The sequence below is a fragment of the Thalia democratica genome, chromosome 7 (genome assembly GCF_965202585.1).
Source record: "Thalia democratica chromosome 7, ktThaDemo2.hap1.1, whole genome shotgun sequence".
Taxonomy (NCBI): Eukaryota; Metazoa; Chordata; class Thaliacea; order Salpida; family Salpidae; genus Thalia; species Thalia democratica.
Window position 1 is genome coordinate 8,030,687 of NC_139171.1, and position 16,016 is coordinate 8,046,702.

At 24.5% G+C, this 16,016-nt stretch overlaps 1 protein-coding gene across 1 annotated transcript; it reads left to right on the forward strand.

Annotated features, from left to right (window-relative positions):
* The first annotated feature begins 1,336 nt into the window (after nt 1-1,336).
* LOC145841067 (protein lin-7 homolog C-like) lies at nt 1,337-11,172 on the forward strand. The gene is made up of 6 exons (XM_082948433.1): nt 1,337-1,449; nt 3,468-3,620; nt 7,438-7,598; nt 8,026-8,074; nt 8,434-8,510; nt 10,265-11,172. Exons 1-6 carry the CDS (start codon nt 1,363-1,365, stop codon nt 10,347-10,349), a joined length of 612 nt encoding a protein of 203 aa, XP_082804559.1. The 5' UTR covers nt 1,337-1,362; the 3' UTR covers nt 10,350-11,172.
* Nucleotides 11,173-16,016: the final 4,844 nt, after the last annotated feature.

The window sequence follows — 16,016 nt, forward strand, 5'->3', positions numbered from 1 at the left end:
GTGATGTAATGGAAAATAGATAATTGAATTCAGCAAAAAACTGTTGTTTCAACCTGTATGAAAATAAGATTGAAAGCATTAGATAGTTTCAAGTGTTTGATTATGTTTTTTAGAATAAGTTTAAATTAAGAGTTTGATTTAGAAAAGTTAAGAAAATTTTGGTAAAAAGTCAGGAAAAGTCAGAAAATTTTTCTTATCTTGATCTCTGGCAACCCTGCTCAATCCAACTTAACTATTTTGATATAGTTATGTAAACTTCAACTAGTTTTTGATGCCTTTTTTGTTTTTAAATAGTGGCAACCCTGTAGCAACAGTCTACCAATGTTTTCTTACTTAATTTTACTTTGTTTAATGATTTTTTGTGAAAGTAAAGTATCACCAATGTCATATTCTTACCTCTACAATAAAGATGTTTTATGGATAAAGTTTTGTGGTCTAATGGTTTTGAAAATTCTAAAACCCTAATGTTTCAAAATCCAAATTCAGTGGTCAACACGTGTAAAAAAAAGTCTGTTTTTTTTCAATTCATATTTTTCTGTAGTTGTTTTGACCTAATCAACAAAGAAAACAATCTATAGGTAATTCTATACATCATGGCCATTTTACATAGAAGCCTGGAAAATCCTTACACTTGAAAATTAAAGTAAAATAAAATCTGAGAAACTTTAAGTTTGATACCTTTGTAAAAATGTTAAATTTTGAACTACATTTTTTAAAAACTTATAGTTTTTGATTAGACAAAAATAAGTACTATACACAACAAAAGAATCATTTTTTCACAGGATAAACCAAAATAGACACATATCGGTAGTTTATTTAAGGTAAAGTTCAGACAGTTGTAAAGATTTTGATATTTCAGTTGGAACAGTAAAAAACAAACAGAATCATGAATGAACAACATTTTTGCAAATTTTGAGCTGTTTTTATAAATAATAATTTTTTGTGTTAAAGTGCTTTGTCTAGTCTAAATTTATCCAGTAAAAAAACAACTAAATAAAAAAAAGTATTAAATAGCCAAATTTATCTTAAAAACAAGAAATAATAAATGATGTTTTATTATTAACTCTTTTTTATCCCAAACAATATGAATTTAAAGTTAAACTCATATATCTTAAGTTATATTACAAGTTGTTGTAACGCTAACAATATTTTTTATTTTGTATATAAAATTGAGCAATGTACATTTTACAAATGTCAAGCTAATTAATAATGATGAAAACACCTATAAAAAGTTTATTTAGTTTTGAAATCAATGTTGTTATAAAGGCTATAAAATATAAATGTAAAATAAAAAACAAGATAAGCAAAGCTTTGTTTATTGAACTTAGAAGTAATTTTTATATTAAGGTAATTTATATTATAATGAAAATACCTGAAGATATGAATTCGTCTGGATTATCTTTAGAAGCTGATGTCAAGAGAGCTGTTGAATTAATCAACCAACTAAAGGTAATTTATAATTTTTTGCTACTTACTATTAAAATTTCAAAAAAAGTGCACAATCAAAATAATCACTTGTATACATTAAGGGTAGGAAGTACAGCACTTTTTTTGGTCATATTGTAATATTCATTCAAGTCCATATGATTTGGATGTGTTTTTGCTTCATTAATAAGGATCTAAAAATAAGTTCAATAAAAATAGTATCAGGGTTGTCACTTTACCTGGAATTTGACAATTTAGGCTAAAATAACCTGGAATTTTGATCAAAAAAACCTAAAATTTTTAATAATTTTAACGTTTTCAGTTGTAAAATTTTGATTTGACACAAAAAATTTATCATATAATTAAGATTTTGTCATCATCAAATTTTTTTTTATTAAAAAACACATTTGAAGTAACTTTACAGTATCTATTCAATATTTTTATACTATTTAAGGCCATGGGGGGGGTCAAACATTTTTTTTTACAAAAATTAACTTAGGCTTTTATATGAAAGCTTTAAGTACAAACTACAAGCTAGTTTTTATAGAATTCTAAAATATCATTTAACTTTTGAGATATATAATTTTTTGTAAAAACTTTCCAATATAAACGTATGGACCGCAAATTTTTTTGTGGTCAATTTTCTCAGAAATTTTAAAATTCACTAAAAATCTATCTCCTCCTTCATTTTTCAAGCAATCTTCTTCAAATTTTCAGGAAACATTCTTTGTGATAAAGGAAAAAACGTTAATTTAGAATTTTAATAATTAAAAAATAAATTATCACAAAAATTAAAAAAAAAGTGTTTTTTTTTCAAATAAAAAATATTTTTACAATTTTTTTTTTTAATACCAAAGTAAAATTTTTTATTATTGTATAAAGATTAGTATGTGAAAGTTTGAAGAAGATTGCTTTAAAAATGTAGGAGGAGATAGATTTTAAATGAAATAGTCTTTTTTTGCTGTTTTAGTTTTCCCTTCCCTTAGGGAACTTATTATGCGGCCCGACTTTGACTGGTCATATCTCAAAAAATAATTAAAATTTTTTAAAACGATAAAAAGCATTTTGAAGCTTAGAAAAAACTCTATAAAATAAGATCAACTTGTAAAAAACATGGTTTACTCTCCCCCCCCCCTATGGCCTTAACACAGTTTCTTAAATAGAAATTAACTTGAAACTAAAAATAGACCCAAAAATGTGTACTTTTAAAAACCTGAAAGAAATTTGGAAAACCTGGAAAAAAATTTGAAAAAACGAGTGGCAACCCTGATAGTATGCTTGCAGCCCAAAAAACTAATTTCAACCTTAAAAATCACATACTTTTTCATTTTTTGACTCAAGTAGTAATAAAATCACTTATACATGTCAAAAAATCAAAAATTATGTGATTTTTGGGTTGAAATTAGTTTTGGGCTGCAAGCATACTTAAAAATTTTTTTCTTTTCAGATTCTTTTTAATAAAGAAAAAAAATATACAAATAATAATGACTCATAAGTCCAGCAAACATCACCCAAGTACTCCCTACCCCTATATACACACTAGAAAATGATATAAGTTAATTGAAAGTTTTTCTTCTATTACAATTTTTTTCATAAAAATCTTTAAAGAATAAATAAAAAGAACTTTAGTTATATAATTTAGAAAAAATTCTAAAAAATATGTTTAAGAATGCATAGAAATACAATCAAGTTAAAATTTATAACAAACATATATAAAAATGTCAAAGCTAAAAAATTGTTAAGAAATAAAAAGTCTAAGATTAAGTATTTAATAAAAAAAAGAAAGCATGCAAGTATTAAAAAGTATTTTTGCCAATGAATTATAGAGCACTTTGTATAATTTCAAGTGAAATATAAATATATTTTATTGTAATAAATAGATTCATAAAAATAAAAAAGGATATAAAAGTATAAAAGGATAGAAATTAAACTTTAGGAAAGCAAACAAGAATAAGACTTTTAACTGAGATATATAAAAATGTCAATACTAAACAAAATATATAAGAAATAAAAGTTTTAAGTAAAAATAAAAAAATCTTTAGGAGAGCAGACAAGTGCCAACACAGAAGTTGGACCAATTGAAGGCAGTTTTTGAAAGCGAGTTCTTCAACGCAGTGAGACAAGTGTATGAACATGTTCACAATTCAGTTGATATAAGTGGATCACCAGAAGCTGCTGCTAATGCCACTGCTAAAGTAATTTTAATATTCAATTCATATAAAATTATGTAAGATCAGTTGATATAGATATAAATAATAAATAAAATATTAATTTACTATAGTAGTTGTCTAAAGAACATTGTAAAAAACTTTATTATATTATTTGAAATTATTAAACTTTAAATTTATTATTTTGTCCATAATTCAGTTGATACAAGCTGCTGCTTGTTATTTATATTTCTTATTATTATTTGTACACAATTTGGACCGTATAAGTATTTTGTTAGATGCTACTGCTGAGGTAGTTAAGATAAATCTATTATTTTTTGCATAATTATGTTGATATAATGTTTTACTAGATGCTAATGGTTAAGCTAAAATACTTAATTTAAATGTATAGTTTTTGTAAATAATACAGTTTATATTAGTAGTTCATAAGAAGTAATGCTACTGCTAAGCTAATTAATTTATATATATGCAATTTTATACACATTTTTAGATATATACATATTAAGTGTAATACTAGTTGCTACTGCTAAATTGTATGTATTATTATATTTTGTGCACCATAGTGTTATAATCTTAATTATTCTTAGTAGTTTATGAGACTTATTTTTAGTATTAGTTTAGTTTATATAAGTGATTGCCAAAGTTGAGTATTATTAGAGGACATTTTAATTTTTTTTTTCTAATAACTATGCTACTATACAAATAAATCCCTTAAAGCTGTTGTAGTGCTACTGCTTTAGTAAAAGCATAATTTATGACTTTATTTTAAATTTACTTAAAATCATTACAAAAAAGTTTGTGGGTGCTAGTTTTTAACAAATAAAGGTTAGAAGAACAACATAATTTGATCAAACAAATTGCTTGTGTTCATAGTTTATTCTTGCTACTATGATTTATTACAAAGAATACATGGTCCCATTATGAAATTAAATTTATTAGCCTGCTAAACTTTTCATATTTACAAAACAAAGTTAAGATTGTGTTGTTTATGTGTAGCAACTAAGCTTGTGATAACAAATGAATGATGAGTTTCAAATGTAAAGCAAATAATTTGTTTTGTAATTGGAACAAAGTTTTAGATTAATAAATAAAAACTTGATTAGATTTAAAAACCTTAATACAGGTATGCCAAAAAATCTGGAAACCTGCAAAAATCTGGAATTTTAAACAAAATCACCAATATGCCAGGAAAACCTGGACATGTTAACAGTTTTACATATAAAATAACAATACTTAGACTAGATATAAAAAATCTATAATATACAATAAAATTACTTTGTATTGTTCTTTGTTTTTTTAATTACAAAACACAAAAAAGTAGCATCATATTATCCTTTTCAATACTTTTTGACCTTTAACTTAATTTCAACTAAAAAGTTGTAATTTTATAAGCCTGGAAGAAATTTAGAAAACCTTAAACTTTGTTTCAAGAAACCTTTGGCAACCCTCTTGATATGAATGATAACAATAGCTAACCTAGTAGCAATTCTTTATTGAAAAAAGGTTAAATTGCGGTTTAAAAAGGGTTGACAATTAACACATGAAAATATTTATGCACAGCCAAACTTGTGTATTGTTTTTTTAATTGCTGCTGAGCTTATTTGCAGTTTTGCACAAAAAATGTTTTAGTATCTCAGCCTTACAACTCATGCTGTTTGTGCATTATGTTTTCAAATTCACATAGACTTTTAGATTTGTCATATAACTTTTACAGTCTTTGTATGTAAAAACGAGAAAAATATTAAAGATAAAACTAATAATTTTATTTAGTTTTTTCAATGTCACAAATTTAAATTTTGAAAACATTTTTGATAGCTTTTACATGAAATAAGGTCTGGTGGTAAAAATAATTCTGGTTAGTTTTAATTTGTAATTACAGATTTGTCAACTTTTATGTTGTTTTTATCGGTGTTTAAACATAGATTTGTGATTAGCCAGTTGAAGTAAAATTAAAACTGTTGCAAAGTATTTTTTATTCTTTATTATAAATAAGTTAGTTCGATGTGCATTTTTGTTTGTTTTTTAAAGAGGTGAAACTAAACGTATAGTGTACTTGATACTAATTTTATAAAAAAAAGATGTTTTAATTCAAAAAATAATGTAATTTTTCATTATTATGTTATAAACAGTTTAAAAACTGAAGAAAGTTTGTTACATTAAATACTTTACAATAGTTCTTTTTCAATTATCATTGCTTGTATCTGTGCAATTTTTTAACACTGAGTTTAATTTCAATTTTATTATATTTGCAAACAAAAACTGAAAGTTAAATAATTTTCAAAAAACTGCTATAAAGAACAAAAACTCAGTTTATGGTTTAGTCGATCTCAGTTTAATAGCAATAACTTTTAAGGAAATCATTTATTACTTGAAGTAATTTTATGGCTAAAAATATCTGCAGTTAAGCTTTTCTGTTTTGTTTTAAAAGCCATTAAATTTAAATAAGTAGGTTTTAATGTTCATAATTAGAGGAAGAAATGTAATTTATAATTGTAATGAAAACATACAAACGTTAAAACAGTAAAATAAAAGGTAGATCCCAGTGTCAATTTAACATTACTGTTATGCTATTTATGACAGAAAGTTAGATATAATACCACATTATTTACTTTAAACAAAACCGTTCAGTAATGAATAAAGTAAAAAAAATAACTTTACATATCCATATTTTAACTGCACAAACTTTATTATCAAAAAGTTTGAATACAATTTAGTTAATCGATTTATAATTTTTTTTCTCTGAAGGTACAAGCTGTATTACTTTCTTTTGTAATTTAAGGGTGTGAAGGAGATAAAATAATTATTTTTTAATTTAAGTAATTTAATAATTAAATAAGTTGCTTTTTATATATACAAAAGTTATATAAATAAACAAATAAAATGGATTTTTTTAAAAGTTTTTGTCATAAATATTTTATGGCTTTTTATCAAAAATATGCTTCCTACAAGTTGTTTGTAATATTGAAAAAAATATTTCCTGAAAGTTTGATTGAAATTGCTTTAAAAATAAAAGAGGAGATATATTTCTAGCAAATCTTTTTAAATTCAAAGAAAATTGACCTTGGAAACTTACGATTTCATAAGGTTGTATTGGAATTTTTCAAAACTTATTACATCTCAATAGTTATTTAAATTTTTTTGTTGTATAAAAAACATCTTATGGTATTACTGTAAGCTCTGATATAGGAGCAAGTATTAGTTTTTGTACAAAACAAAAAATTAGACCTCCCCTTTGCCTTTAACTGCAATACATTTAAAAGTCTTCAAAACTGTTGATAATAGCTCTTGATAATGATATAAGATCATTATCGAACAATTTTTGCCCTCCAGTAAGCAAGAGCACTGCATTTAAAAAAGCAAAAAGTACGAAAAACTTAACTCATTTATATATTCATTTTGAAATCTTTATTATATCTTTAAACATGCAACAGTGGCAACATTGGTTAAACTGAAAGTCTTCCCAAAAGCTAGTGGTGAACTGGACCCAACTTCTAAATTTGGCCAGTTGTTGATTTTAGAATAGACTTGAGTATGGTTCCAGTGGGCTCTTAATTTAGATTTAAATCTGGATCTGTTCAAATTTTTCAATTTCTGATCAAGACTTCAGCAAGGTATTTAAAAGTAACTCGTTATAAAATATATGCGAATCAATATGTAGTAAAATCAAAAAAGATCCTTTAACAGACGAAAGTGGTGGCTTCAGACCAAAAGGTCCTTAAAAAGCAACCATAAATATATTTCTTATATATGTTTATTTCTAATATATATTTATAGTTAATATATATTTAATTTGTAGAAAAATATGTTTCTTCAAAAATTACATATTAAAAACTTCCCCTAACAGGCAACTGTAGCAGCTTTTGCGGCAAGCGAGGGGCATTCTCACCCCAGAGTGGTCATCTTGCCCAAGACCGACGAGGGATTGGGTTTCAACGTGATGGGGGGAAGGGAACAGAACAGTCCCATTTACATTAGCAGGGTGATTCCGCAAGGTGTCGCCGACAGGTTGGAAATTTTATAATTGAAAGTAAAAATAAACTGTTTTAATTGAAATAAATTTTTAGTAAACTGTTGTATTTAATTAAAAGATGTTCGTATATAATTTAATCTGATTATTGTTATTAACTTTTCTAAATGTAGTGTTATAATAATTATTGTATTTATTTGAATTTAATTGTTATTTTTTGCTTTAATTGTAAACTGTTCTAGTTGACATATTTAGTGTGTGTTTGGAGCTGGTTATAATTATATTAAGCATCATTAGGCATGGCCTCATTACAATTGCTTAATTTTAATCAATTTAATAAAATGCTTTTGTAATTTGATTAGGTTTAATAAAATAGTTTTAGTTTACATAATAAGTGGCCTTAAAAATTTTAGATAAATTTCTTAACATTTATAATACTTTTTAAATTTTATTTATATCAAACAGGTGCAAGACTCTTAAAAGAGGAGATCAACTTTTGAGTGTCAATGGAATTGTAAGATTTTTATTTTCAATATTATCTAAATTAAATTATATAAGCTAAAGTTTATTGTTAGCTGTATAAATGCTTCATTAGTTTTCAATCATCACTTAAAATTTTTTGGTAGCTTATATTTCCATACAATTAAAATTGAAGTATTATAACAGTTTAAAAATTTTGAGCTAAAATAAAATAAAGACAGTTTCTGTTAAAATAAATGATATGAAAAATCTAAGTTAACAATGCATTATGTATTTGTTACTTTGTGTTCATGAAAAAGTTTGTGTGATAAAATCCCATCACTTTGCATATGGTGTAATGCAAAATTAATATCGTTATTACATTACAACAAATTGATTATTACGTCACAACAGTCAGTTGAAGACGAATGCCACGAGAGAGCCGTTGAACTTCTAAAGTGTTCGGAAGATGAAGTCAAACTAGTTGTCAGGTAAAAAAAAATGGTTTATATTGAATTTATTTGGGGACAGGGTATACTTAAGGCTATAAGGGAAGTTTTTTTTACTTTTTTGTATATCAGTTGTGACAGTTGTAAAAAATTGTTTTGAATGCTTAATATTTCTTTAAAGACTAGGTAAAAAATATTTATTATAATTTACACGGATGCAAAAAAACCTGGAATTTGACACTTTAGGCTAAAAAATCTGAAAAATCTTCATTTTGAGAAATTTTGAAAAAAAATAATGGAAAAACCTAAAATTTAAATAGTTTTTACATTTTAGTTAATATAACTTCTATTTGATACAAAAATCTGCCATATAGATATATTTTTTTTTTGTCATTATCACAAATATTTTCAATTAAAAAACAGATGTAAAGTGGCTTTACGGTACCTTTTTAATGTTGTTATACTAATTAACACAGGTTTTACCCTTAAAATGAGCTTTAAAAAATAGACCCAAAAACGTGTATTTTTAAAAACCTGGAGAAAATGTTCCAAAAATCAGTGGCAGCCCTTAATTTATTGAAAATTGTTGAATGATGATGTTTAGTATTTAAAGGTACATGAGTTATGACTTAAGTAATATTTTGCATCTAATGTGTTTAAAATTACATTAAATAAAATAGCCAATAATTTCAAGTGGGTACGAGGTTACAAGAAATGATTATGTATTTCATGTCAGTTTTGAAGCTACATTAACATCAAATAGTGCATGTTTAAATCAAGAAGTTTGATGTAAAATAAAAGTTTAATAATGTATAATAATGTTTTATTTCTTATTACGTAGATGGGTGCCAAAAAAGATGGAATAAGCTGGAATTTGAAAAATTTTGAAGAAAAAAAACCTGGAATTTTTTACAATTTTAGTTTAATAATTAGTAAAATTTCGATTTGACTCTAAAAATTTATCATTCAGATAAACTTTGTTTGTCGTCGTCAAAACTCTTTTTATTAGAAAACACATTTAAGTGGCTTTACAGTATCTTTTCAATGTTGTCATACTATATAACACTGTTTTTTACCTTTTACTTAACTTTAAACTAAAAATATAACCAAAAATACGTACTTTAAAAAACCTGGGGAAAATATTGAAGACCTGAAGAAAATTTGACAAAAAAAATTTGCAACCCTGTCTGTATTATACTGCTACGTTTATCTTGGTAAAGGGCAACCCTGCACGTAGAAATTAGTACAATGAAAGTTTTTTTTTATGTGCTTTTGTGTTGCATATTGTTAGTATACACACATTTTGTTAGTGTATAATTAAGATTGTAACCTAATATTTTATTTAGGTACACACATTGTGTATTGGGCTATTGAAACTTAGTATACAAACTTAATAATATTTTAATTGTTATTATTGCTAAAATGATGGTGTTTTATATATCTGCACAGTTATTGTTAGTGGGTATTTAAAGTAAGTATTACATGTATATTTATTTTAACGAGATACACACCTCGCTCGTACTAAATTGTTGATACAGTTACGTACATGTACCATGACGTGACTATGATTACAAGTTGCATTAAAAATAATTGATATTTATTGATATTAAAGTAATTAATACTTAGATATTAGTTTGTTTCTTTCTACATCATAATTCTTATAGAAGTGCACACTTATTGATAGTAGATATATGAAGTTATTTTTTATTGTATTTATTTTATTTGAAACAATAACATATTTATAGTAATTATTAATAATATATTTAACATTGTTGTTTAATACTTATAAAATACAGATACACGCCTCGGGTGTTGGAGGAAATGGAATCGAGATTTGAAAGAATTAGAGTCAGCAGGAGGGGTGGTAATAATGGGAATTAAAAAAAAATAAAATTAGGGGGTTAATATGGTAATTAAAAATAATTAAAATATGAAGGGTAATAATGTTAATTTAAAAATAGTAAAAATTAGGAGTAATAATGGTAATTAAAAACATGAGGGGTTAAACAAGATGTTTATTATCTAACTTCTGTTTGAAGTTGTTTAAAATTCCACGTTTATCAAACTTTTGTTCACTAACATAACATTTTTAATATAAAAAACATTATTAGAAAAGGGTAGTCATAATGTTAATTAAAAAATAGACAGTGTTTTTTTTGTAAATACTTTTATCTTCTACCAGTTTTATCTATTTCTTTTAATGGTTTGAATTATTTTAATTTTTATAACAAGTTGTTTTTATTTTCCAAATTTGTTTTCACCCAAAGAAAACAAACATTTTATATTTAGTATATGTTGCTAAGAAAACAAAAAAAAAAGTTTGATTATTATAATTGAAATCAGGTTAGCTTTTTTAACGAGAATCTAGATTGGTATTATCTGTTAAGTTCTTAATTATAAATTTATGGTTTTCATTTTGTTTATGTTCTGAAAAAAAATTAAATATTGTCACTTTTTTCAACACATTAAAACTTAAGAACACATTTTTCTCAAATTTGACTTAATAAAAAAAAAAATTCAAATTTAAAAAGTTTTAATACCAGATATTAATCTTTGTTTTATAATATTTCACTAAAAAGCTTTTTATTAAACATGTCTCTGCTTCAATTTAATATTTTCTTTAGTTAATAATTATGTTGAACCACTATTAAATTCTCTATTGAACTTTTTAATTATCACATACCACTGATTTTTAATCGCTTTTCTAACCACTTTTTTATGTTTGGTGCTTTTTTAATGTATTTTTATATTTATTTTTGGTACATTTTCGAAAATTAACTGGTCATTTTAAATAAAATAAGTAACTCAAGTGAATGGACCAAGTGTTTGATAAAAAAAATTGTACATTTTGATAACATTTATGTATAACAAAATTATTTTTTTGCCAATAAAAGTTTTTTTAACTACCATAGTTTGTTTTTGTTTAGCAGTAGAATATTAGCATAAAGTTTGTTATTACAAAAAATATGAAAAAAAACCATTAATAGGCTTCATATGTGTCAGGCTAAATCAGTTTATTTGGCAGTATTTGCAAAATGTAAGTTTTTGACAATTGAAAAATTTTTGAAAAAAATTGTTCTTTTTTAATATATTTTTTATTATTTTGACTAGATTATTTAGTGAAGAGCTCTTTACTTAATACAATTTTGTTTTGTAACTTTATTTATACTAAAATACAGGCAAAGTTGGCAAAATGTCAGGATTTTTACAAAAACAAATTTTAGAACTAGTTTGTTTTAACATGAGTGGACTATTTACTTGTGATTTTTATTCTAGAAAGGCATTTAGTTTTTGTAGCCAAGTACTCTCTAAAAGTAGAATGTTAAATGTTGTCTTACATGACACTTTTAGTTCAGGTAAATTAAATTATTATCCTTTCTTAGAGCCATATTTGATAGCATGATAAAAAATTAAAATTTAAAAAAAGTTCTATTGTTAATATGCTACAAAATTACTACCAAACAAGTAGAGAACATATTTCTACCTGATTATTATCCCAATTGGGTATTGATAAACAAGGGCAAGAAAAATTTCAGTGTTAAGTTAAGCATGTCAGTCTAAAACTGTGAAACCTGCAATTGGTACTGGTAGTTTTACAAATTCGACCTTTTATTTTTGCCAACAAAACTAATGATAGTATTTTTTTAATTTGTGAACATTATTTTGATAAAAAAGGTTTTTGCCTACTAAACATTTTACTATTGAAACAGGTATCAAGTTTTTTTACATGTAAAAATAATTTAATTGTTTTTTCACAACTGTTAAAATGGAACTTTTGAAAACGAATTAAGAAAACGCAAAAGTATCAATTTATTGCACGTATTTGTCAAATTTGTAAGTAGAATAAAAATATTTCTGTGCACACTACTATGCGCGAGTGCACACTTTTTGGGACACAGTTAAATTCATAGAAATTATTTTAAGTGTAGTATTTATTCAAAATTGCACAAAACTTTAAATGTTAAGTCGACAGCAAAGAAGGGTAAATTTATTGAAATGCTTTCTGATATATGCATTTTTAGTTTTAAACAAGTCATAAAATTTTACCAGTTAATACAGCATATACTTTAGTGTTATGTTAATATATCTTAATCAGTTTTAACTTGAAGTAAAATAAGTAGGTACTTAATATTGTTACTTGAACGACAAAAGCGCTCTAAAAGTTAGTCTAAGGATCTTGGAAAAACCTTTCGGTTATCCAGTAGTTGAAGCTGGTAAAATTTGTAGATATAAATTAATACAAAAAAAAAGTGTTGAGTTTCAATAAATATTTTTAAACAAAACAGTATTTGCTAAAACTTCAAATAATATTTGTCTTGACTCTTCTAATTTGCCAAACTATTAATTAATATTGTGGGTAGTTTTAACTAGGCTTGGCTATTAAAAGAACAAAGCACTAGAACAGTAGATTTCAATCTTTTCAAAAGCTCAACACACTAAGTTACTGGAAAAAGATATGTGTACAGGTTATAGAATATAAAAATTTATTTTGAAAGAAAACAAATTTTTTGTTTTCAGTGGTTTATATAATGTTTCGAGAACCGGTAATCAATTGTGTAATTAGCTTTTAATAAAAATAAACAGCCAAAACATCAAATAGAAATATCAGTTTCACCTTTAAAAGAAATCTGTGCACAGTGAAATAATTTCCATACACGTTAGTTTGAAGACCAAACGGACAAAATTAGATTTGATTCTGCAAAATAAAAGAAACTAAAGTTTTAAAAAATATCTTCAGTAGAGTGTTGTTTTCTTTCATCTTTTTACTTGTCTAATTTCCATTTTCAATTTGTAGATAAACTAAATATTATTTATTCTGTTAAACAACTTTTGTTTTGTATACAACCGAGACTAATAACCTCTGTACAGTTTGTTTTTGATAAAAAAAATTGAAACATAAATAAGTAAATTCAGACTAATTTTCTTACCAAATAGAATTAAAAATAAGTTTAGAAAACTTAATTCTTTCAATTTATTGCTAATATATATTCTTTTTAATTTATACAGTTTAATTAAGCAATGCTTTCAAAATTTAACTAACTTCCTTTTAAAAACAATATAAATACTCACAAAAATTAGTTTATCAAACGAAATACAAGTAAACCTAAGAAACAATCAATATAAAACTAATCAAATTAATCATAAAAACTAAAACAGATAATTAAAACAAAAATGGACTATTTAAATATTTTAAGTGTAATTCTAGATCCTTTACCAGGACCTACTTGACGAGCCTGTCAGCACTGTTACCAGAAATGTTAAATAAATTCAGAACATTTAGATTTTTTATAATAGTACTTTTAGTCTGTGATAAAGATTTTAGCTAGAGCTAATCTTGTATAGTCTATAAAATCCTGAGTGAACATCTGCGAAAAGAGTAAGACAATTTAAGGAAACCTAGTTTTTATTTTTTTAATTATTAAGATAAGTACAGTTATTAAGTTTTTATTGAAATGAAAGCTTCAAATTACTAGTTTACACCAATGAAAAAATATAAATGTTGTAAATGCTAAGTTTTTATTTATCTGGAACTTTTTATCTACAATACTTTCCACCAAAGATTAGGATTTACAAACATTTCTAGTTTCGAGTTTACAATTTTCTTTAATAATACTTTCAAAAATTTTACTGTTTTTTACACTTTGTTTAGGATTCTGTTTCTAATTAATTTCCCTAATACAAAGTTATTGGTTTATAATTGAAAAATACTTTGCAGAATGTCAGACCATACCCGTACTAAACTAAATTGTGAACTGGTTTTTTTCGATCTATTTTGTTCAAAGCTCTCAATAAAATGTTAAATCCACTGGACTAGACCAACTAACCAACCAAAACTTTTCATCAAATCTCTAATACTAGATCAAGTTAAATTTACTAAATACTTCAATCCTATGAGTGTATTAAGTTCTTTGAAAAACATTTTGTTTTGTAAGTGACAAATTCTTTTGGATAAAACTTATTATTGTATAAACTCTGACGTTTTAAATCTCACACTAAAATATACCCATAAAGAGTTATGATAAGCATTTTTAGTCGATAGAACAAGTCTTTTTCAAGCAATGTTCAAAGTAGGCTTACTGTTTACAAAATTAAGCGTTTTTGCCTACTGTTGTTAAACTCAGTTTTTACCTAGTAATCTGTTTTTTTAACATGATACTTGTTAATAAAACAAAGTTTCGTGCTGTTTTGTATATTTAGCTTTAATAATTTAACTAGCAATAATTGTAGGACTAATAAAAACATTCAAACTGTATCAACGTTTTTTAGGGAATGTATTAAAGTTTTAGAGTTTTTTGGTAAAAATGAAAAAAGGATTTATTTAAAATAAATACTATAAGTGTAAAAAATAATTTCTTTAAATTAGACTAAATGATTTATAAAAATTAAAGAACAAACAGAGCTTTGTTGTCTATTTTAAGTAAAAACCGTGATACATCTACAAAAGTTAAAGACTTAAAAAACACCTGGTTTAAAATTTTTTAGCTGTAACTTCACAATTTGAACATTTTGTGTAACAAAAATTGCACCTTTGACAGTTGTGCCCCCAATAAAAAACAATAGAATATAATTTAGACCTAACGATGATTAAATTCTAAAAAAATGTAACTTTTAGATTTACTAAAAAATATTTAGTAAATGAGCACATTTATTTGATGTGAATAAATGCATTGAGTTTGAAAAGTTTTACTTATACTTTAATGCATTGAAATGTCTGTAATTCGTAATATTAAAGATGCAATAGCTTGACTAATAAACTTGGTTTTAAACAAAATTTAAATTGTTCTAAAAAAACAAAAAAAAAAAACAAGTTAAAATGAACTGATTATAAAAATTTAAGTTTTTTTCTTAAAAACTACTTAAAACGACAAAATTTAAATTATAACTAACTTTTGTGATTGTAGCATTTTTAGCTGCTTAAAGATGTTTATGTTAAATCAATCGTTTTTAACTCAGTATTGTATTGTATAATTGTTGATATTATTATATATAAAAGGATCATTTCTATGAAAGTCACTGAATATATCGCTTTTAAGCTAAAACAGAGTAAAAATATTACATCAACTTTTAATCATCAAGTTAAGTACAATATAGTGTATTGAACGATAATTAAAAACGCTTAAAATGTTTGGTTATAGGACCTGGTGCATGAAAAAACCTTTTGGTTATTTTAACGTCTTGTCTAGGACAAATAATCTGTAAATGTTTTTGTTTTTTTTGTAAAACTTTAAAGATATGAACTATGAAATCATACTCAAGATATTCTAAAAAGAGTAAAAAAATTCTTAGTTCTAAACATAACACTGAATGTTTTAAAAATTTAAAACGAGATCCATTTAATTTTATATACGATGGATACCTATAAAAGCGATTAAAGTTGCAAATAAAAAGACCGACTTATTTAGAAAAAGCGTTCGTTACCAACTAAACATGTCAAACTGTTTCCAGGATATTTTGACATAATAATTATATAATATATAATTATATAATTTAAAATAATATAAAATAAATTTTTGTCATTCAAGTAGGAAATATTTTTAATATAATTAC

Excerpts from the sequence above, each read along its gene's own strand:
- LOC145841067 (XM_082948433.1), top strand. The coding sequence starts at position 1,363 with ATGAAAATACCTGAAGATATGAATTCGTCTGGATTATCTTTAGAAGCT. Across the intron at positions 7,599-8,025 it reads CCGCAAGGTGTCGCCGACAG|GTGCAAGACTCTTAAAAGAG; the intron begins GTTGGAAATTTT and ends TATATCAAACAG. Across the intron at positions 8,511-10,264 it reads GAAGTCAAACTAGTTGTCAG|ATACACGCCTCGGGTGTTGG; the intron begins GTAAAAAAAAAT and ends TATAAAATACAG.